This window comes from Drosophila santomea, chromosome 3R (assembly GCF_016746245.2).
Source record: "Drosophila santomea strain STO CAGO 1482 chromosome 3R, Prin_Dsan_1.1, whole genome shotgun sequence".
Classification (NCBI taxonomy): Eukaryota; Metazoa; Arthropoda; class Insecta; order Diptera; family Drosophilidae; genus Drosophila; species Drosophila santomea.
This window is the reverse complement of record NC_053019.2, coordinates 27,676,857-27,699,232: the sequence shown is the minus strand read 5'-3', so window position 1 is coordinate 27,699,232 and position 22,376 is coordinate 27,676,857. Positions and strand designations below refer to the sequence as shown.

General features: G+C 46.9%; 5 protein-coding genes and 1 non-coding gene across 7 annotated transcripts; all 6 read left to right on the top strand.

Annotated features, from left to right (window-relative positions):
- The first annotated feature begins 1,130 nt into the window (after positions 1 to 1,130).
- LOC120454735 lies at positions 1,131 to 1,295 on the top strand. Its single transcript, XR_005616667.1, has one exon. It is a non-coding gene; the product is annotated as a U1 spliceosomal RNA (small nuclear RNA).
- Positions 1,296 to 3,868: 2,573 nt separating this feature from the next.
- Positions 3,869 to 9,535, top strand: LOC120451179 (prosaposin). The gene is made up of 7 exons (XM_039634619.2): positions 3,869 to 4,072; positions 4,233 to 4,311; positions 6,110 to 6,392; positions 6,467 to 8,282; positions 8,352 to 8,824; positions 8,882 to 9,023; positions 9,082 to 9,535. The coding sequence occupies exons 1-7, from the start codon at positions 4,024 to 4,026 to the stop codon at positions 9,084 to 9,086; spliced, it is 2,847 nt and encodes a 948-aa protein (XP_039490553.1). The 5' UTR covers positions 3,869 to 4,023; the 3' UTR covers positions 9,087 to 9,535.
- Positions 9,536 to 9,590: 55 nt separating this feature from the next.
- Positions 9,591 to 11,250, top strand: LOC120451180. The gene is made up of 3 exons (XM_039634620.2): positions 9,591 to 9,870; positions 9,926 to 10,014; positions 10,071 to 11,250. Exons 1-3 carry the CDS (start codon positions 9,599 to 9,601, stop codon positions 10,898 to 10,900), a joined length of 1,191 nt encoding a protein of 396 aa, XP_039490554.1. The 5' UTR covers positions 9,591 to 9,598; the 3' UTR covers positions 10,901 to 11,250.
- A 606-nt stretch (positions 11,251 to 11,856) lies between these two features.
- LOC120453545 (alpha-protein kinase 1) lies at positions 11,857 to 15,960 on the top strand. 2 transcript variants are annotated; one of them, XM_039638298.1, is made up of 6 exons: positions 11,857 to 12,235; positions 13,110 to 13,671; positions 13,731 to 13,840; positions 13,919 to 14,281; positions 14,412 to 14,861; positions 15,029 to 15,960. In XM_039638298.1, exons 2-6 carry the CDS (start codon positions 13,125 to 13,127, stop codon positions 15,302 to 15,304), a joined length of 1,746 nt encoding a protein of 581 aa, XP_039494232.1. In that variant the 5' UTR covers positions 11,857 to 12,235; positions 13,110 to 13,124; the 3' UTR covers positions 15,305 to 15,960. The 2 variants fall into 2 exon arrangements, with proteins under 2 accessions (XP_039494232.1, XP_039494231.1); XM_039638297.2 differs by lacking the exon at positions 15,029 to 15,960 and having other exon boundaries at positions 11,863 to 12,235; positions 14,403 to 14,545.
- An 870-nt stretch (positions 15,961 to 16,830) lies between these two features.
- LOC120453431 lies at positions 16,831 to 18,833 on the top strand. The gene has a single exon (XM_039638135.2). It carries the CDS (start codon positions 16,908 to 16,910, stop codon positions 18,138 to 18,140), a length of 1,233 nt encoding a protein of 410 aa, XP_039494069.1. The 5' UTR covers positions 16,831 to 16,907; the 3' UTR covers positions 18,141 to 18,833.
- A 1,880-nt stretch (positions 18,834 to 20,713) lies between these two features.
- Positions 20,714 to 22,042, top strand: LOC120452666. The gene is made up of 3 exons (XM_039637004.1): positions 20,714 to 20,827; positions 20,891 to 21,136; positions 21,195 to 22,042. The coding sequence occupies exons 1-3, from the start codon at positions 20,810 to 20,812 to the stop codon at positions 22,014 to 22,016; spliced, it is 1,086 nt and encodes a 361-aa protein (XP_039492938.1). The 5' UTR covers positions 20,714 to 20,809; the 3' UTR covers positions 22,017 to 22,042.
- Positions 22,043 to 22,376: the final 334 nt, after the last annotated feature.

Below are 22,376 nucleotides of genomic sequence, written 5' to 3'. Positions count from 1 at the left end.
CAAGGAACCTGTTCTCATGGGACCCATAGAACCTCGTATTACTGATGCTCAACTAAAGACATAACCACTCCAGAGATTGTGACATAATCCCAGAAATAAAATACCTTTTTTTTGGCACGGTCAATATATTATAGAACCGGACCCGAAGTCCCCAATTTAGAATTCTAAACACACTTTTGCATATCAAAATAGGAAGCCTCTGGAAGAGTTCAATCGAAAGGTCAGGCATTGTAAGAAATTTCTTTGAAAATCGATGTCGCATTACAATCGACTTTATGGCTAAGAAGGCGAGTGATTACGAAACCCGGAGACTGAAAATAATGTCTAGGAAGTGGAAGAAACCGCCGAGCGACTCGTTCTTTAATTAAAGAAGAATTAACAGCTTCGCTGGGGAAAAAGCGCCAAGTCACTGCTCGCAACCACTTGTGTTTTCATTTAACCATTTTATCATCTAATTCTGCGTATTTCTGTTTACTTTATATAGACATGCAATTCCACAGCAGATTAGAGCACAACACACAGACCATCGCTCTCAGAAACTCAAGTAGCTCAGGGGCTTCCCCCTCGACGGCGTCTGTTGTGAAGCTCTTTGTTTTGATGGTTTTGTTACTGGACTATGGCGATGATAATTTGCCTACGTGCAGTCGATCCATGACTGATTTGCAGCGGATCCGGATCCGAATCCGAATCCAAATCCGACTCCGATATCCGAGCATCTCGCATGTTGCATGTCTGTGCTAATTGCTAATAGGCAGTGGGCATCGTGAATAACTCTATGCGGAGGGCTATATTCAAGATCAAGGGCAGCAGTCGATTCGAGTGGTATTCATTCATCTTCCTGCTTGGTCAGGTTTTAAGAAGTGCAGACAAACGAGAAGAGAAGGCTGGCAAGAGATGACCATCATATCATTCTATGATATATCTTTAACGATAATATCTGGTAAGTACTAATAGTGCATAATATGTTATGTTATGCAATACTGTTGGCATTCATGAATATGTGTGATTTATTTTACACACACAAGTGCAGAGTAAGACATTCAGGGTAGTTTCCGTCTAGAATTCCCTACAATTCCCAACAGGTTCTGGCAGTTTCCTCATGGAAACCCTACAGTCGAGCGGCGAAGAGCATACTTACCTGGCGTAGAGGTCAACCGTGATCACGAAGGCGGTTCCTCCGGAGTGAGACTTGGCCATTGCACCCCGGCTGAGTTGACCTCTGCGATTATTCCTAATGTGAATAACTCGTGCGTGCTATTTTTGGTAGCCGGGAATGGCGTTCGCGCCGTCCCGAACTGAATAATACATTTAAATATGATTAAGTACTAAGTTAGTATTAGAGTTCATGTGCCATATACGCAGAAGATACATGAAGTGATACACTTCCTAATCAGGATGCTTAATTTATTCAGATTTGCATAATAATGACCGTTTAACGGTTGCTCACATTTCTACGTGAGTGTGCTGTTTATTCACTTTTTATGGAATCGAAATAAGCGTGCGCCAAACGTGTTTGGTTTTCAATAAACAAATCATGAGCGGAGTCTCACGCTAAGCAGTTCAATGGGTCAAAGTTTCCGAGGTTTAATGCTTCTAGCTGGCTTACTTCTGCCATCTGTGTATCAGTATATGAGTATATCAGCCAGATCCAAGCCTGAACTTGATCTGGATGCTGGACGGATGGACTACGTGCGGAAGATGAGAAGAAGTCGAGAAGCCTTCGCACGGAGTCAGTTATAAAAGAGTTGTAGATCTTAACTATAAGTTCAACTGTTTCTGCTTTGTTATTGGCGGGGTGTTTCGTTCGTTTATAGCCATTATAGACAGTATTTTGAAGATTTGACTCACAAATTATGGCCAGCAGTTGTGGCTGAATTGATTAGCTCGCATTTGGCTTTGGCTTTGGCTCTGACTTTGGGCTAGCGGTCTTTTCGCCCCTCGATAAGGTCAAGTTCATTTCCGCCTGGTGAGACAGTGGCTACGTTCTCTGAACTCGAATACTTACTAAGCCGAAGTAACTGGAGTTTGGGACGGATTTCATTGGGGAAGTGGAAGGGAAAGGGAAATTGCCCAAGAGGTCAGCTCAAGTGGCCATAAAACAATTAGCCATTAGACGGGCCTTATGTGACGCACTTTGCAATCGCGGCAATTAGAGTTGCTAACAATCTCTCCGCGGGTCACGCAACAAAACGCAGTATCTCGACCCTCGATTTTATCTGCCAGCGTGTGAACTGCCGCAAATTTCACTTTCGTGGATGCACTTCATTCTGTCCAAACTGGATTTTCAAACCAAATAGTTAAGAGCAAAGGAAAGGCGCACTTTGTACTTTATACTTTATACTTTGTGCGGTTATTATTTTGGTTTATATTCAGCGATCTGGCGAAGACAAAATTTATGAAAGACATTAAAAGCGTATAAAAGAGCAGAAAATTATCTCGCTCTTGAAACTCCAAAATGAAATGTTAGTCTAATGATTTACGGCCTTACTTACTCGTATAAGCGTGTTAATTGCTCGAATTTCCTTCACTGTTGAACTTGATTGTTCTTTGGCGGTCCACTCAATTGCCATAATATCTATCTCGCTGCCAGACTTCGAGTGTCAAGTGCAGTGTCTGGCTGCACTTAACCCTCTACTACCCCACATAAACTTTAGATTCAGTACCAATCTAAACCAGTACAAGATGTATCAAAATATTCCAGCTAGCTCTTAGCGGGTTAAGCTCCGCCAAAGAACCGAAATGCACGGCAGGCGCTGCAATCCACGGTCAACACGACAGGTTTCAGGTTTCCTTCTAAGCCCCTGAGCAGCCGAATCGTTGGTTTTGACACAGATATAGCCGAGTTATGGCCGTATTGGCCCGATCGGCCAATGCTTGCATTTGGCATTTCGTTGGCCAAACAAACTGCCACCAGCCGCCAGCCACCAGATGACCTCGACTTTCAATCGCCATGAGAATGTGTCTGGCATTCTTTTCGAGTGTAGTGTATCTTCAGATGATTCTCACACAGATCTTGATACGCACTTCAAGTCGAGAATTACATGCCGATAGGCATCGCGAGAAAAATCTGTTTGCCTCCAATTACGAGTGAGATGCATTTTCCCCCAACATTTATGCCTGCGAGCTTTACATCAATTAACCCGCAATTACCAGAGAATTTAATCATGTGCCTGCTAGTGGAGCCTGCCCACTCGCACAGTTGGCCAAAAGGGGGTTAAGCGATGGGGCTGGGCGAAAAAGGGGCGTGTTAACAACCGCGCTAAGTTCAAGAACATCGCTGATGGTTGTTGTCATAGTTTTGGCGCGGCAATATGTAATTAAATCTGCGGATTGCAATCGATTATAAATACGTTTTGAGGCATTTGCGGGTGGCGAAGGCTGCGTTCGATTGGTTAGTGAGTGAGTGATTTAATAAATTGTTCCGAGCTTAGAAGCAATAATTTAAATTTCTTCTATGAAATTGATGTTATGTTATAATTGTAAGGATAATGTATTGTTATTATAAAAGTACAACTACTTTAAGTACGTTAAATGGGTGAGCAAAAACTAGTAGTTTCATAACTTAACCATTTGAAGTTAAAAGAGTTTTTGGCCCCATTTTATGATGGCTTCTTCGGGGAAAACCCCCATAAAAACGATGGCTTAATGAAAGACTTAATATTATACTGCAGCTCTCTGGTATTAACAGAGCATGGTTCGGGTGCGCGATTCGCCCTGACCGCTAAGTCTACATTGGTTTGGTTTTCTGCTAAAAGCTTTATCCAAGACTTGCTCCACAAGCACTTCCTAAAACTATCGCTAAGCAAAGCCTGCTAAAATGCAAACGCTGACTGCCTGGTCACACTACTATATCGTAACGATATATATTTGGCAGAACTGACGGCGGTCACACTGCAGACAAATAAAAAATTTAGCCAACTTCGTTGCAATTGCACTTCAGTCTTTCGCTCAGAAATAAACCCATAACCGCAAATAGAAGACTAGCTCCGCCGACATTTAGCAAGTACAGTTAAAACCCGGAACATGGAGAGAGCAGGCCTTTTGGCCGTTTTGGCACTGTGCTGTGCCTTCGGTGAGTGCGAAAGCGAAGAGCGAAAGACGAAATACGAAAAGCGACAACAAAAGGGAACTACAATAATAGTTTAGTCATAGCTTATTGCGTATTCGCACAGTGCACTCTGTTCCCCCTTTTGCTCAACCTCTCCTCTCTTTGTTTGTTTGCTTTCTTGCAGGCGCCTTCGCCGCTGCCACGCCCCTTTTGGGCTCCAGCAAGTGCACCTGGGGACCATCCTACTGGTGCGGAAATTTCAGGTGAGTGCGGAAAAGCGGGTGGTGCAATAGGAAACGGGAAAAGCGCATAAATCGCTTGGTCATCAAACACTGTAAAAGTTCTCGAAGGCGAATGGGAAACCTCTTTTCACCCCTCTCCATGTCGCGATATTATTTCCCCGCCTCACTCGTTCATTGTTTGCAGTGGAGGCTCTTCTGTTTTTGTTCTCCGCCGATAGGACTATCACTCGAATCGAATCACTTTGCTCCATATAGCTCTATTCGTTGATAACCCCTGTTATTGCAAACTTAACACTAGTGCCGCTCTAATTGCGTCCCCTTTTTGCTTGAGTATTGTGCTCATTCGTGAACTTTTTAGATTCCATTTCACATTTTATTTAAGTGTCATTTTCTCTGAGTGCATTTCTCGCATTGCTCTCTGCTGTTATATCCTCCCATATTTCTGCATTTCCTTTGTCCTCACATTCGCTGTAAATCAAATTAACAGTACCGCCAGTCGAAACATTTTAGACGACTAAGTTAAGCGCTCGTTGGGGGAAAAACTTTAACGACGCGCTTGTTGGCATGAGTAATCCCAAAAAACAGATCATTCGGAAACAGCTCCCTTTCCCTTTCTGCGTTCACCGCCAAACAAACCACATGATTGCTTTATTTATCATTGTTAATGTGCTGTAAGCGCCAACAGTTGTTCCTTATCAACGGATTCTGACTAATCCCTCTGGCGTATGATGAGTACAGGGCAACATCCCTAAGTGCAACCCAATAAATACATAAAACAGTCACAGTTACTCCTTATCTAAGCTATACTCCACTCTACTCATCCCTCACTGGAATGGTATTTCAATGCGATCCACTTACAGAAGCTGTACTGTACATGTGTAACACCAAGATCAACTTACAAACAACCTTTACTTAGGCTGCATCATTAATAAAGTAAAAGCAATCAATAGGCAACTGAAAACATTTGTTAAGCGCCCATCGCTTATCGCTGGTCGTAATTCCTTTGTTTATTGATTGATTTATTTTTAACTGGCCAGGAAAATCCGCCATTTCTGGCTCTTAGCCGTTTCTTTGTTTCTCAATTAACGGCGAAAAATTGCAGAGCCTCAAAAATTAAAAACGTCGCCATTGCTGCTGAAAAGTCAAAAAACAATATCTGTGAATGCGCAGCCAAGTGAATATTATACTATATGTACATTTATGCGGATACGTCCAGATATATCATACATACATATACACTGTTTATTTCCGTGCTTATCAGTGCTGTTTTTTTATTTTTGCTTTTTAGACGCTTTTGTTTGGTATACCTGATGTATCCACCACAAACGTCTCTTCATGTTAATAGGAAATTAGCACTTTCTGTTTGAATCAGACAAATCGATTTATATTGAACAAATATGGGGGTTACTTTCTATCAAGGTGGGTAAAATGCTTCTAAAGCTATTAAGAAAGTATATCCCAAAATGAAATGTATAAGGTCACCATAAGTGATATATACTGCATATTAAATGTACCTCAAAGTACTACATACTTAAAACTGACGTTGCTCGTGGCTTCTTTGTATCCACTAAATCCAAACATAATCATGTGAGCTGCGGGTGCATTCTGAAAGAGAATAGGGCTACTCCCTATTTAGTGGACTCTGGTCTTTGCTGACTCGTCGATTCCGACTTGGCCACTCGATTACGAATGCGGGTCATTTGATCCGAACAGCGGCATTCCGCACAATCAGCTTACAATCCAACAGTGGTGCTCATTCTTATGGGTTTATCTTAACACCAAAAAGAGTTGGCTAACCTTGTATCTGTTTCCTTTGCAGCAACTCCAAGGAATGCCGTGCAACCCGCCATTGTATCCAAACCGTTTGGGAGACCCAACAGGTGCCCGTGGACACGGACTCCATCTGCAAGATATGCAAGGACATGGTTACTCAGGCCCGCGACCAGCTGAAGAGCAACGAGACAGAGGAGGAACTGAAGGAGGTCTTCGAGGGCTCCTGCAAGCTGATTCCGATCAAGCCGATCCAGAAGGAGTGCATCAAGGTGGCCGATGACTTCCTGCCCGAGTTGGTCGAGGCCCTGGCCTCCCAAATGAATCCCGATGTGAGTTTTCACCTCTAAAACACTTCCTCTTCAACCTCTTATTAATGTTACAAAAATTCCCCTTCAATCTTCAGCAAGTTTGCTCTGTGGCCGGCCTTTGCAACAGTGCTCGCATCGATGAAATGTTCAGGAATGGCATTCAGGCGGGCCTTGATGGAACCGTCCAGGATGAGGATGACAGCACCGAGGAGACCGAGCTGGTCATGCAGCCCAATCAACTTTCCTGCGGCAACTGCAACCTGCTTTCACGCCTGATGCACTCGAAATTCGCGGCCACCGATCGCGATGACATGGTGGAAACGATGCTTCATATGTGCGGATCGCTATCCAGTTTTTCAGATGCCTGTGCCAACATCGTGCTCACCTATTTCAATGATATCTACGACCATGTCAGCAAGCATTTGACCACGGATGCCGTGTGCCACGTATCCGGAGTGTGTGCCTCCAGATATCACCAGCACGAGGAGGATAAGCAACCGCAGGAAGCCCTGGTTGCTTTGGATGCCGGCGATGATATTCCCTGCGAACTGTGCGAGCAACTGGTGAAGCACCTGCGCGACGTCTTGGTGGCCAACACCACGGAAACGGAGTTCAAGCAAGTTATGGATGGATTCTGCAAGCAGTCAAAGGGATTCAAAGACGAGTGCCTTAGCATTGTCGACCAATACTACCATGTGATCTACGAGACCCTAGTTAACAAGCTAGATGCCAATGGAGCCTGCTGCATGATCGGCATTTGCCAGAAGAACTCCGCCTCCTCGATGAAGGATATCCCCATTATGCCGCTGCTGCCTGTTATTGAGCCGGCTCAGGTGCAGATCACCATTGAGAAGCTGGAGAAGCACGAGAAGAAGCAACTGGGCGCCAGTGAGCCAAAGTTCAGCCAGCAAGAGATCCTGGACATGCAGCTGCCCATTGATCACCTAATGGGTGCAGCTAATCCCGGAGCACTGGTCGAGGGCGGAGAGCTGTGCACCCTCTGTGAGTACATGCTGCACTTCATTCAGGAGACTCTGGCCACCCCGTCCACGGATGACGAGATCAAGCACACCGTGGAGAATATCTGCACCAAACTGCCCTCGGGAGTTGCCGGTCAATGCCGAAACTTTGTGGAGATGTATGGTGATGCTGTGATTGCTCTGCTCGTCCAAGGACTGAATCCCCGTGACGTGTGCCCCCTCATGCAGATGTGCCCGAAGAATCTGCCCAAGAAGGACGACGTCGAAGTGTTCAATCCCCTGCCATCCAGCGATGAACAGGACTCCCCTACTTGCTCTTTATGCCTCTTTGCCGTTGAGCAGGCCCAGATGAAGATCCGCGACAATAAGTCGAAGGATAACATCAAAAAGGTCCTAAATGGCCTTTGTAGCCATCTGCCCAAAGATCTGAAGGACGAGTGCGTTGACTTCGTGAACACCTATTCCAATGAGCTGGTCGACATGCTGATCACAGATTTCAAGCCGCAGGAGATCTGCGTGCAACTGAAGCTCTGCATGAAGAAAACTGACGCTCTTAGCGACTTGGCCATTTCGCTGGGCGACGATGTCGATGGTGAGGACAAGTCCAGCAGTGAGGAAATCAGCTTCAATGACATTGAGGTGCGTCCTCAGTTTGCCTTCGACCCGGAATTCAGTTCCGCACCCAACTGCCTGATCTGCGAGGAGTTGGTTAAGACCTTGGAGAAGCGAATGGGCAAGCACCCCACCAGGGACAGCATCAAGCAAATCCTGGAACAGTCTTGCGACCGGATGAGGAAGCCACTGAACGGTAAATGCCACAAGGTAATCGACAAGTACGGCGATAAGATCGCCGATCTGCTGCTGAAGGAAATGGATCCCAAGCTTATCTGCGCAGAGTTGGGAATGTGCGTCCTGGCTGATCTGGATGATCGTGAGTATTTGGTTCCAGCGCTACGATATGTACTGGTTTATACTAATGAATTATATTTCTGCAATACAGTCGAAGTTGATGAGGCTTTGAAGTACGACGTGATTGCCCTGCCGCATCAGGACAACAAGCTGTCTAACATTAGGGATCCGCCAAGCTGCGCCCTTTGCGAGTTCATTATGACCAAGCTGGATTCCGATCTTAAGAATAAGACCGAACAGGACGCCATTAAGCGTGCGATTGAGTCAGTTTGCAATCACCTGCCAGCCACGGTGCGCAAACAGTGCGACACCTTCGTTGATGGATATGCCTCGGCTGTGCTGAAGTTGCTGAGCGACGTGCCGCCCAAGGAGGTGTGCCAGAAACTGCAGCTCTGCTTCAGCGTGGCCGTCACCGACGAGGTTGTGGAGTGTGGTGTGTGCCATGGAGTCACCCAGGCTCTTGTGCCCTTCCTGCAAGAGAAGAAAGATGACGAAACCGAAGTGACAGCCCTGCAGATGACATCGGTTGGATGCGAGAACTTGCCAGCCAAGTACTACAAGATTGTAAGTAACTTGAATTCGTAATTGTTACAAATACCTATAAGTTCGCTTGCCTTGCAGTGCTCTGAGATGATCTCCATCTATGGCAATAGCATTAAGAACTTGGCCAAGCGACCCTATATTGATCAGTCGCATATTTGCGCCGAGATTGGCAAGTGTTTCGATAGCGAGAAGTCTTCGCTGGCCTTTGCTAGAATTTCAGGTAAGCTAAAGGTTGAAGGACCCCAACAATACATTCATTAATGTACTATTTTCAACAGCCTAAGTGATGCGTTGTGATGTGCGAACAAGTCGCGAAGGATTAGAGGGAGTAGGGACCCGATCCCACGCTTTATATATGCATATACCTTTACATATATCTGTTTACATTCTATAACGATTTACTGTAAATGAAACATAATTACTTACTTTTCGTTTTGTACCCCGGTTTTTGGCTCTAAATTTGTTAGGTAAATTTGTGATGAAACTGATTTTATAACGCACTCAAACACCGGCTGAAAAAAGTTAAACTTAACTAAACTAACACTTACACTAAGCAGAACCCTAAACGTAATTTCAATATAAAAATTAGCGAAATCCACGAGCCGCAAACTTTGTATCGATATCCCCATCTGTCCGAAGTCAGTTGAGCAGTGTGTGTAGTTTAAGATATCAAGCAAAACTGTGTAAAATACGAACATTGATCTTATAAATCATAAAGAAAACTTAAACGAACCAAGTAGCACATTATTGAAAATTCCCAATTCCCCGTGGAGCAGTATATATTTTCTAGCTTATATGTTTGAGAACTCGCTGTTCCTCATCAAGCCGGACTATCTGCACAAGCGGCGTCCGGTGCTCTTGAAGTTGCTGGCCGAGGGCTTTCAGCTTCAGGGTAACCGAAGGATTGCCTTTTCGCCAGAAACTGCCGCCGAGTTCTATGCTGATTATGCCGATGAAAAGGGTTTCATGCTGGAGGTCATTCTGCTTTCGAAAGGTGTTTCCGAGGCGTTCATAGTTGCCAAGGAAAATGCGGTGCAGGAGCTGCTCAACATCATGATTTGTTATTTGTGAGTTTGCTTTCAAGTTAAATTGTTAATTCTTTAGGTAAAATTGAACCTGTAGTGGCTCGGCATCGGACCTGGAACGCAATATCCATGTTACCAAGAACAGTCACAGTGTGGCCCGTGAGATAAACTTCATTTTTCCCAACTGTAAGTAGCACTTCAAAGATGCAAGAACTGAAATTTCATAGTCTGCAATTTTCCAGACATTCATGAGCCCCATCAAATGTTCGACCACAATAACTTCTGCAATAGGCCGATGCTGAAGCCGCTGCTCGAGGAGATCTACGACATAATGCAGAACCTGGACTGCAGCCAGGAGAACTGGAAGGTGCGTCTGTCCGATTACCTGGTGCGCAGCAATCCAAAGATGCCGGAAATCAGCAACCAGTGCCAGCAGCGTCCGGATGTGGCCATCCAGGACAAGTCGCAGCAGACCACCATGACCTATGCTCCGATGCCGAGTGCGAGAGGAGTGCAGCCGCGAGTCAAGAAAACCCAAAGCAGCAGTGCACCCTTGTCCACCACATCCCCGCATTCCTCCATGCTGCTCTCGTCGTCTTCCTGTGTCACCTGTGGAGGCTTCGAGAGATCTGAGCCCTGTATTTCGGAACTGGATCTCAACAAGCGCGTGGAACCCCATGACGAGGAGGCCGTTTGCGTGGACGAGGAGATCCTGTGGAAGGAAGTTATTGTCTATGAGGAAATCCAACCGGAGGCGGAGGAGCAGGACTCCAAGGAGGACCTACACGACCTGGAGGAGGAACACGAAGGGGAGGATGGAAGCTCCGATGTGGAGTCAGACCGAAGTGTTCATGAGGCTCCACCGCCACCAGCTGAAGACGAGGAGTCTGAAGCGGGTGACACTGCTGCTGCGGAGCCAGGTGAAGCTGCTCCAGCTCCGGAAGCAGCTCCCGCTCCGGAAGCAGCTCCGCCTGCCCCAGAGGCTGCTCCTGCGCCTGAAGCCCCTCCAGTGGCTGAGGAAGCTGCTCAGGCAGCAGAGCCACCCGCAGAGGAAGCTCCGCCAGAGGAATAAGTTCGGTTCTCTAGTACACCTGTTGCCCCATCATTTGTTTGTCGAAGCCTAGAAAAAATGGACTGAAATGCGCGCAATTTTTGCATCACCAGCCATTGCACCCGTTTTGCACCACCTTAAACTGGCAATTGCGCACTCGCAGAATTTTTGGAGGTGGGTTCAAAATGCTGGTCCTGCAGTTTTTTATTTGCCCCTAGAAAGTGCATCCCACACGGCAGGAAAATCAACAGGAGCAACAGCTTTTTAGCCTCCAACTTGCCGCTGGCCAAATGGCAAAGTTTTTTCGCCCCTTTCAAGTGTCCAATGAAAAAAACGTTGAAAATTAAAACAAACAATGAAATCAAATTAAATTTATGGGCCAACTTTCGGTGCAGAAGTGTGCGTTGCATGTGGCACACTTTTTCGCGGTGCAAAGTGCCCTGCACTGGCAGCAATTAACCCAATTAAGAAAAACAATAGATTTTGCCTGGATTATTTGGTATCAAGCGATTTACTTAAATTAAAGGGGTAATTAAGATTTGGCTAGTGCTTTAAGGTATACCTTTAAAGGCCAAGTAATTCAAACGCTGCACTAATACAGCTAAAATCAAGTCGTACATCACATCTCTAGAATTCTTAAACACATAAAGCTACTTAAAATTGATCTGCTAAGAAATCTCAAGTTAATTACGTTTATTCTCAGTCTTTGTGTATGATTAAAAAAAATATGTTCTTAGCTGGTATTCATAAATAAAATTTATTACATTACTATGTTCTTAACGTGTTTTTAAATTTATATACTTTTTGAAACAATTTTCAATACTCGCTTACCACTGTGCGTTGCCACCAGTTATTGCTGCGAGTGTATGTGTGCGTTCGGAGAGAAGTGAGAGAGAAAAGAGAGAGAGCAAAAGCTCTCCCCGCTTGGACGCCGTGAGGTATGCAACGCTTTTCGCTTGCGTAGCGTACCGCTTCCGATTTTTGTGGAAAAGGCAAAAGCAATTCGACAGTCGGTATCTGGCTGCCTTCGCTCTGCTCGCATCCCACATCCTACATCCTACATCCGCGTACGGCGTACGGCGTCCTGCGGCCTTCCGAAAATAACAAATAATTACTCAAAATAATAATAATTGAGGGGGTGTGAGGGCGCAGAGCTTTTGAGTCGACGTCGAGTCAAAAAAAGGTGGCAGAGAAGTGAATCGGTTTCGGTTTCGCAATATACATACACAAACAATAGGCACTGGGAAGTAGACGACGGCGAATCCTTGGCGGCTCAGCATTTCCACCGAATTCGCGTCGAGGAAAAGCGGAAAATCGGAAAAACAGCGACCATTCTCGTATTGATTTTCAAGTGTGGTAAGCGGAAAACGCAAGCGAATACGGAAAAACCTGAGAAAGTCCAGAGAAAAGCCCCACCAACTGGCAGTGAAAATGCATGTGGAAATGTCAATGGCCAGGCGCAAGAAAAGGGGCGGTGGTGGGTTAGGGAAGTGCTGTATGGTGTCTAAAGCTGGCTCGGAATCCCCTCAAAAATGACCAAAAATAGAAAAGTGATATAGTGCAGTGTCGGTGGATAAAAAAACAAAAACGGTGGGAAAACTCAAAACCCAAAACTCAAAAGTTGAGGCTAAACTATAGCGCGCTTGAAAATAAATCCGGGCAGACACGGAAAAGCCTCAAACCCAAAAGTGAAAAAGCTGAAGAAGCAGAAAAGGCAGAAGAGGAAGCAGAAGAGGAAGCCCGAAAAAACGGAAGAGGAAGAAGCGGCCGGCATACACACACAACCACAAGGGGGTGGCAATCCAACAATCCAGCAATCCAACAATCCGAAAGTTGGGCTGGGAAAAGCTCAAGTCACAAATTTTTGCGCAAGGGCAGGCCGAAGTGAATCGAGTCGAGTGCTTTTCCGCAAAGGGGGTGGCTGCCGCAGTCGACGTCGCTGTCGCCGTCGCCGTCGCTGTTGACGCCAGCGAAATTTCGCAACACTCGCACAAGCACCCCCACAAATTACAGTTAGGGGTGGCAAAATAGACTAGCGGTGATTCGAATACCCTCGCAGATCCATAAACATACTAGTGTTAATTCATTTATTAGTGTAATGATCCAAAGTTAAAGGAGTTCAAAGACATTGACCCGATACTATACTAGATCTCTAGATTTATCTAGATTTATTTTATTAAACATTACCTTCTTATCCCCATCGTAATCCCCATTGTATGTCTTTGCCCAGATCGGCGCCGTTAACATGGATAAGATGACGGTGGCCCAGAAGAACGCATATCTCGAGGCGCACATGGCGGTGCAGCAGCAGATGGCCCAGGCGGCCATTCAGTTCAAGCAGCAGCAGACGTCCCAGCAACAGAACTCCCCTACGGCCAACAACAACAACAACAGCCAGAACAACGGCAACATGCAGCAGCAACAGCAGCAGCAGCAGCAACAACAGCAGCAGCAACAGCAGCAGCAGCAACAACAGCAACAGCAGCACTATGCGGCCACCATCAAGGTGCCACAGATCAGTTCCTCCAGTGTGGCAGCTGCGGCGGCGGGGGAGAGCACCTTCACCGTTCCGGACGACGGAATGGGATTCGAGGGCGGAGTGCGGGTGCTGCAGAGCCTGGGCACCTGGTCGGCGGCCGAGCAACTGACCTACAACATACCCAAGCCCAACCTCATCCCCTTCACAGAGCCGTACGTCGAGGGGGGCTCCATGCATCCCGCCAGTCGACTCAAGGCCCTGCAACAGGTGCAACAGGCATCCTCGGGGGTGCGCAAGACAAATCCCTCAAAGTGTGAGTATTATAGGTTTTCCAGGCAATACTTTGAATCAAACAACTTTGCGTTCTTACAGCCACCAACAAGGCATTCGAGTGCACGGTCTGCGGCAAAGGACTCGCCCGCAAGGACAAGCTGACCATCCACATGCGCATCCACACCGGCGAGAAGCCCTATATTTGTGAAGTATAAGCTGCCCTCGAGCCCCCCGCACCACCCGCCGCAATCAATATCTAATCCTCGCCCTCGAATCCTCCATTTCAGGTGTGCAATAAGGCGTTCGCCAGGCGGGACAAGCTGGTGATCCACATGAACAAGTTCAAGCACGTGACGCCCACGAACATTGCGCCACTGGGCAAGCGATTGAACAACATGGTGAAGAAGAAGGAGCAGCCGGATCCGCCGCCGGAGGACAACAAGCAGAGCCTGGAGCTGCAGCTGCAGCAGCAGGCGGTCCAGGTGGCCGCCCAGAACATAATAGTGCAATCCGCTCAGGGAGCGCCGACGTCGATTCCCGGTATCATCATACCGCACCATCAGCAGCAGTTGTCCTGGACGTGCGAGCTGTGCGGCAGGATGTTCTCGAGTCGGGACGAGTGGTCCATTCACGCCAAGAGTCATCTGGAGGTGAGAAGATGTCGGTAGACACTCCTGGCGAAAGTTGAGCCAAGGCGAGATTTGTGATATTTGCTGGAGTGGATTTAACCCTTCACCTCTTCTCCTTTTTTCGTTTTCCACTAAATTGTAGTATTGACAGCCGGAACGGCTAGTCGCAGAGTCAACAAAACCAGCAGCAGCGGCGGCAGGAGTCATTGCTAAGACCAGCAACAGCAACAGCAACAACAGTCGCAACTACCAAATGGATGCTAATCAAAACCAAATTCAGATGGAGGCCCAAGCACGAAAGCAGAAGATAATCATTCAAAACCAGATGATACTCAATGCCAGCCACCAGCAGCAACAGCAGCAGCAGCAACAGCAGCAGCAGCCGCAGCAACATCCGCAACAGCAGCAGCACCAACAGCAGCAGCAACACGTGGCACACGGAAAGAAGGCAGCCAGAAAACACCAGCAACATCTGCAGCAGCAACAGCAGCAGCAGCAGCAACAGCAACAGCAGCAGCAGCAGCAGCAACAACAGACCAGTGCGCCTATGTACAATAACAATAGTAGTAGCAACCACAACGGCACCAACCAGAGCCAAGAAGTAACTACCTATTAACAGACCAAATGAACTGAAACCACAGCAACAACACTGAAACAGCCAACAGCAACATTGAACACCAACAAACTCACCGCATTCACTTTCCGCTGTATTCTCTGTATTCTGTATTCTGTTACCCTTCCGTTTACCCCCTTTCCCTGCGAATCCAGGTGTCGGTGCCGGTGTCGCACATCATTGCCAATTCGCCGACGGCCGCCACCTACATGCAGGCCCAGCTGAGCGAGCACGCCAGCAACATGCAGCACGGCATGCCCATTGTCACGTACAATGGGAACCAGTACTGCGTGATCACCCGGGCCCCGGATCTGGATGTGGAGGCGATGCAGAAGCCCCTGGACTATGGCCACGCCGCCGGAGGAGCCACCAACATAATAGTGATGTCGCCGATGCAACTGCTGCCCCCGCAGCAGCAGCAACAGCAGTAAGCAGTAAGCAAACAGCAGCAACAGCTACATCAGCAGTAAGCAGCAGCATCGAAGAGAAAGGCTTACTGCCCAGCCTACCAGCTATAAATACGAATTGTAAATAAAGTCTTAAGCAGCCGAGAGCAACCCCAAGTATATGTTTAACAACACTACCCAGCAAAAGCAAAGTTTGTAAATGTCAGGTTATAATCCCCGTAACATAACATACCATAGATATCCCCCCTTCCGTGTCAGCGAAACTCAACTCAACTCAACTCAAAATCAAACGTAGTCTAAGCAACCTAACATATCCCCCCGCAGAACGTATATAAATAGTGCCCATCTACATAAGCAGCCGCCACACTGAGATATAGAAATGCCACATAGAAATGCCACTTCGACGCAGTTTCAGACCCTCCAACGTAGTGTTCCCACATAGACCCGTATGCAAAACCGAGCGTGTATGATATATTGTATGTGTTTCTATGGCATTGTTTGTACATTAAGCTTATTACGTACTCCAATTACGTCTTCGACTAAAACGCAGCCTGGGCACCGCCCAGGTACCCAATGAAATGAATAATGGAAGCAAAAACAAAAGTAGCAGTAGTAGTGTCCATCAGCAAAGCTCCCCACACATCTCCCCACTCGATTCCAATGGCAAACCATGTAAAGATCAAGAGAAAATAAATTTAATTTAATTAAATAAAAACTAGTATGTTTTAATGTATCAGTTTTTCTACAGACGCAAAGCACTGAGCTCCTCTCAAACTCAAGCCATGTGATATTACGTATACGCAGTGTCGGCCATACGGAGCGTCATTCAAGTGACACGCACTTGCGGCCAAAAGTACGAATTGAAGCCATTAAAGCACCCAATAATTGGCAGCTGTTGTCGTTTATTATTCTTGGCTGGCTAACTTTGGCGGCATTCTGGCTTTTTGGTCCGAAAGCCAAGTAAAAACCAAAACATTTGGTCAACGCTGAGCTCACGAAAATCAACTTTTCGTTCCAAAAGTGAAAAATGCCGCGATTTGATGTGACCTTAGATGGAAACTCGTCGCTGCCGCTGCGCAGTCGACTGCGCTGCCAACGTCCACGCTGCACTGGCGGCAAATAAATTTTTGCCTCGAAATGCTGTTTGTGTTTGTTGTTTATAAGACAAGTCACTCGCAGAGTTTGCTAAAGGGTATAATGTGTTTTCACACGTGTTTTGCTGAACACAAAAACTACATGTGTGACATTTTCCAAACTAAATGCAGTAAACTGTTTGCTTTCTCAAAACTACAGCATTGAAATATCATTAATAGTGTATATTTTCCATGGTTAGAGTATCTGATAGTTCAAGAACACACAGAGCACCTCGTTTTTACTCACTTCTCGAGTTGTTTTTCGCAAGAATCGCAAATTAGTCTGGGCCCTGGTTGATCGCTGATCACCTGAGCAAACTCGAACTCGAAAACGAACGCCTACGACAAATGACAACGCCGCTGGCGACGCCAACATCTCAGCCACTTTATGTGCTCTCGGCCTCCGCCGGATTCTTTTTGTGTCAGTCGGTTTGCGGATCAGTCTCCGATCAGTTGCGTTGACCATCTGAATCCGGCGAAGAGATTGGGCCATCATGCTGAACGGAAAATTCTACACGGGCCTGCCGCCCAAAATGGTGGAGCGCCAGGCGGTGAAGGTGTGCAATCGCCAGGAGTCGCACTTCTTCTGGCCAGACGATTCTCGAGCGGATTCCGCGGTGGAAACGCGAACCAAGAGGAGAAACAGCCAGCAACTGGAGAGGCCTGTGGACAGGATTACCTCCAATCAGAATGCAGCCGATGAGGTGGACACACGGCGCATGTTCCACAAGGAGTTTGCCAGCTCATCCATACAGTTCTACGACAATCTGCAGTCCAATCCTGGAAGTAAGCCTTCCCTGGCCAGGGGCTTACGCAGGGAAATAACTCCAAAACTCACTGAAGTGAGAGCCCAGGAAGCGGATAGCAAACCTGAGAACACTGGCAGTCGTCGCCAGCAGGCTTACAGCTCCAAGATCCAATTCTACGATTACGTAAACGAGGCGGACAATGTGCCCCAAAATAATGCCAGGAGACCGCACATGGACTTCAATGACAAGCGCGAAGTGGAGCTGAACTCCAAGAACAGTCCCAAGCTGCAGGTCAAAAGAAATGTGCGCAGTTTCAGCGTCGATCTGGAGCCCAAGGTCACCAAGAAACCATTGAACGACAGTCCCGAGTGGCGGCGACCACGCCCACTGCCACTGCCACTGCCCAAAAGGATACTCAAGCAAACGGCACAGGAGCAGGATCCCTACGATCAGGTGGAAAGTCGCGTCCGCAGATTGCAGCTAACCAGAAGTCCAGGATTGCCCAAGAAGCATGTGACCTACAACGAGGAGGCAGCGGAGTACGCCTACTACGACGATCGGCGGGATCGGGAGGATAGGCAGGAATGGCAGGAGCCCAGCTACGAAAGTCGCCCCCGTCAGCAGCCAAATATGCCGACAGGAAGTCGCCAGCAGCCACAGCAATATCAACATCAACGCTCTTTTATGGAAACCAGTCGAATCAAGCCATTAAATAATAACAATAATTACGAGGCCCACGGCGGTGGTAGGAAAATCTTGCCAAAATCGCCACACAACCAATCCGCGGTGGGGGGAAACACGCAGAGTAACGATGAGGATCCGCCCGTGCCCTCCGACCCCCGCAAACACCTGCGCAGCAGCCTCTGCTTCAGCGGCGACGCTCTGATGGTGGGCGGTACGCCGTCGCAGTCGCCGTCCGCTGCGCAGGCGCGGCGCAGCTCAGCGGGGCAGAGGGTGAGCGTGGGTCTGCCGGACTGAGAGCTCCAGTTCGCGTGTTTACTTGGTGCAGCTACACAGGGAGAAAAACTGTCGAACTTGACATCTGAAAGCAGTAACTCAAGCGATGAAGCCACACTAGTGTAGCCACTCTAAAAACATTTTAAATTCTATTTGAAAGTCATGAGAATGAATTAGTATTACAAATATTTCTCTGTGTAGCAACAATCTGCATTGCTAATTGAAAGCAACAACTGAGAAATGCGCAGACTGCGACTGCAGCAGCAGCAGCAACAACATCTGCAGCACAACAGGCACATCAGCAGCAAGTTGATGCGACAGCAGCAGCAACTCAACCATTTTTAGTTTTTACTTTTACGATCACCCACAAAACTTTGAGTTCACCCACACTCATGAATGAATGAGTCGGCTTTCGTTATTTCTGAGCGCTTGAATATACATAAACAAACCTTGATCTTGACTAATTTGTGAGCGATGCTGTTGTTGTGCACCACGATCATGTATTAATTTAGCTTTTAGAGCCAACGCAGAATAATCTATAATTATAATAGTAGAGATATGCTAATAAACTGATACATATATAACCAAATACATTTCGAATGGGGAAACGTTCAACTCAGCCTTAAACCTACGATGGGCACGGAAAATTATACATGTCAACTTGATCATTTCATTATGGATTCAGATTCAGATTTGAAACTAATAAAGAAACTTATGGCCAAACTACGAGTGAAGTTCAAGTTGTTAGTACTCAAAAGTATTCGAAAGCAGGCGCACATTGAACTTGGAAAGTGAGCAAGGTGAATAAAAACCTATTGATACCTCAATTACACTGATAGGCTTGTAATCGGATTCGAAATGTTATGAATTGATCTCTACGCGGGGCAAATCGGAACATTAAAGAGCTGAACTAATGCAATTCAAGGCACCCTTTCGTGCGGCTTTCCTTTAGCGGCTCATTCAAATTCCCAGCAAATCCAGCAATTTGCTAGTCCGGCAATCAAGTCCGTTGCTCTGGGCAGCTCACCTGGCCAGCCCATTTCGGTGTCCATTCGCAGGTCCCTGCCCCTAGCTCCTTTCACAAAACTTTCAGAGAGAAAGAAAGAGCCATTTTGGCGGCATTGTTAGGAGCCAGCGGAAATCGAGTTTAAGTCCAAGTGCCAGTTTAAATCGCAAGTGGTCGTTTCACAAGGAAGCGGTAAATTATGCGAAGTTGCCACCAATTGTCACGCGTGTTGAACTTGAGCTTGACCTTGTCTTCAAAACGGGGCGTGGAACAAGCAACCATTGTCCAGCCAGCAAATTGCAACAAGTGCGGCAATTATCCATCATATGCCATGGGGCTTCAATCGAGGCGGCATTAGTCGGGGATTTAATTAAGGCATCGCTTTAATTGCCGCCAATCTGCAATCTGCAAACTGCAGCTGCCATGGGAACTCAATTCAAAGTCCAGAGACATAGGATAGGATAGGCGTGCAAAATAATTGTGCAAATGAAGCGTGGTGAAATGTTACGCAAGTCCCTGTCCATATCCACTGCCATTTCTTAAACCATTTCTTTAACCATTTCACTGTCCATTTCCACATCCACATCCACTTCCAGCCACTCGGGGACAAGACAAACTGCCTCCGCTCATGTACATACGTCCATGCGGCTTGCATCTTCCGCATTTCGATCGCGCATCCTGGCCGATAGAAAGTAGTCCAAGCGTGCCGGCAAAAAAGGCAAAAAAGTCGAAACAGGCCAAAAGCAGCGCCAGCTGGCTAACATTTCCTGGCTCGACTTGGCCCCGGCTGAACCTGAACTTCGGGCCAAAAGCGAAGAGCAAAAAAGTGCAGCGTTTATTGGGTAATACTCGTGGAAACCCGTTTGCCGGAATAGTGATTTAAAAAAGTCGATAACTTAGGTGCTTCTTCTGCTTTTCAGTGGGTGGGTGGCTCGTGCCGGTCGACCTTATGCACATTAAAAAATTGCTGACTTTAACTGCGATTTTAGTAGTTACATGTGGATATATTACCATTTTCGGTTGCTGAACCTGTTAAATGCTAACAAAATAAACGAAGCTGCAAGCTGAAACACTTTTAAAAAGTTGTATGGTTAAACCCCAATTGTAAGTTTATTACTATCGCATAAAGGCATTTCTTTTGCTTAGCTTTTATATTTGCTCAAAAAAGCCATCATCAATCTTTGCCTATTAACTTTATTGTCGTACTTTTCGCATATCTAATTTGCTTACTTTCCTATTAAGTCACAGACCACAACCTAAGCCCCTCCAGAGTTACAACTGCGGAGCAGTAAATGGCCATCGTTATGTGTAATTACGGCCATAAAGAAACATTTTATTTATGCCCCCTGCCCCATGCGATAGGTTGGCGCTCTATTTCCTAGTGGAAATGCAAATGATGCCTCACTTTGCGCGCGGCAAGCTCTTTTTTTACTCAATGTTGTGAGTGGTAAGTCCATGCGTGAAGCGGAGATTTCGATCTGCTACTGACTAGCTCACCTGGCAGGTTTCAATTGCGATTGCCATTGCAACAGCAAAACATGTTGCAGCAGGTTCGAGGAAGCTGGCATAAAACTGTTGTGTCCGTTGGCCGAACTTTCAGTTTCGTTGGGGCCACGCTGGTGGTTAATACCGTTGCAGAGAGTTTTCACCAGAAGTAATCCCCCAAAAAAAGCCGCCAAACAATATGAAAGTGTGCTGGAATGTAAGCAGTTACACCCGCAATCTTAAATCCACAATTAAACCTAATTGGAAAATATCTCCGTAGTTCTTGGCTGCGGCGGTGCTGCTAGTGACGGCCACTTCGGGGCTGAGACCCCCGAGATCCTACTATCGGAGGAGCTACTTCAGCGCAGTGGGCTCGGGATCTGGCCACGGACCGGGCTCTCTGCCAGGACCCGTGAGAATAGGACCTGCTGGTTACCTCCGAGCGGATCTGCAAACAAACGAGAGCAAGCACCGGCCACTGAGCAAAAAGTATCCCAAGAAGAGCCACTACAGACCCTACGGATCGGTGAGTTGGGATAAGTAATAGTTAATTATAAATAATAAAACGTTCCTCTAACACAAAGCAAGAGGAAGAGGACTACTCCGGCGAACAACGCTATAACTCCGCCGAGTATTCAGGAGAGTCCTCCGTGCAGGACAGTCGGGAGTACACGATTGGCACGCAAATCCGCGTCCAGCATCCCATAACGGTGCCCAAGAAGTCCAGTTCCGGCTACCAGAAGCAGCCAAAATACGTAACTGCCATTCCATACAAGGCATCTGGTTATGGATCCGACATTCACAAGCCCTCCGGTTACGGATCCGATGTTCACATTGGATCTGGAGAGGATGTAGGACCTCCTCCTAAAAGATCGAAGTGGACTCCAGTGCAATACGATTCGGAAGCCGATCCCTTTCATCTAGTGCCACCTCCGAAGGCAACCGTCGCCTCCAGCAGCAATTCATATAGTGTCTATGAGCCCGAGCACGATGACTACGAGGTGGTCCCAGTGCCCCGACCAAAAAGCCACGATCGCTACAAGAGCGTGGCCTCCAAGAAACAAATCGAGGCCTACCTGGAGGATCAGCAGAAGCTGCTCGACGAGGCCATCAAAAATCAGCTTCTCAACAATCCCAAGCTGCAAAAGTTCTTCAAGGCCCAGGCGCAGGAACAGGAGCGCGAATCGCGGCCAGACCTCGAGATCGAGGACTTCGAGGCCTATCCGCCCAACTTTTCGGGCCCGGGACACCTGCGGAACAAGTACATCGATCACCCACCATCTACTCCGCCAAAGGGATCCCGATCCCGCCGGCGTCCTCCAGGCGGAGATCTTAACCGGCCACCCAAGACCATCATTAAGCCCAAAAGGAAATACCGATCCACAGCACTGGTCATCAATGTGTGAGAGGGTTCACTGAGTCGTGACTTAATCGTTAATTTAAATATCGTTTATAAATACTTAGAGTAGCCTTGTTGTACAGCATATTTTTAAGTAATAAAAGACCATTTACTTTAAATTCCATAGAAATGTCTTTGTTTGCCTTGCAAAATGCAAAATGCATATGCAAATGCAAAATAAAGACAAATATTTGTATTATTTATTAGTTAATATTAGAGTTCAACAAACTGCAGTCATATTCAAAGAGTTAAACATGAATAGTTGAATATCTATCACTATGGTGGCGGTCTCTAGCGGTTTCTTAGAGAAGTATATACTATGGGCTTGAGCATCAGCTAAATGTATGGTGTCTCGGCTACTTACTTA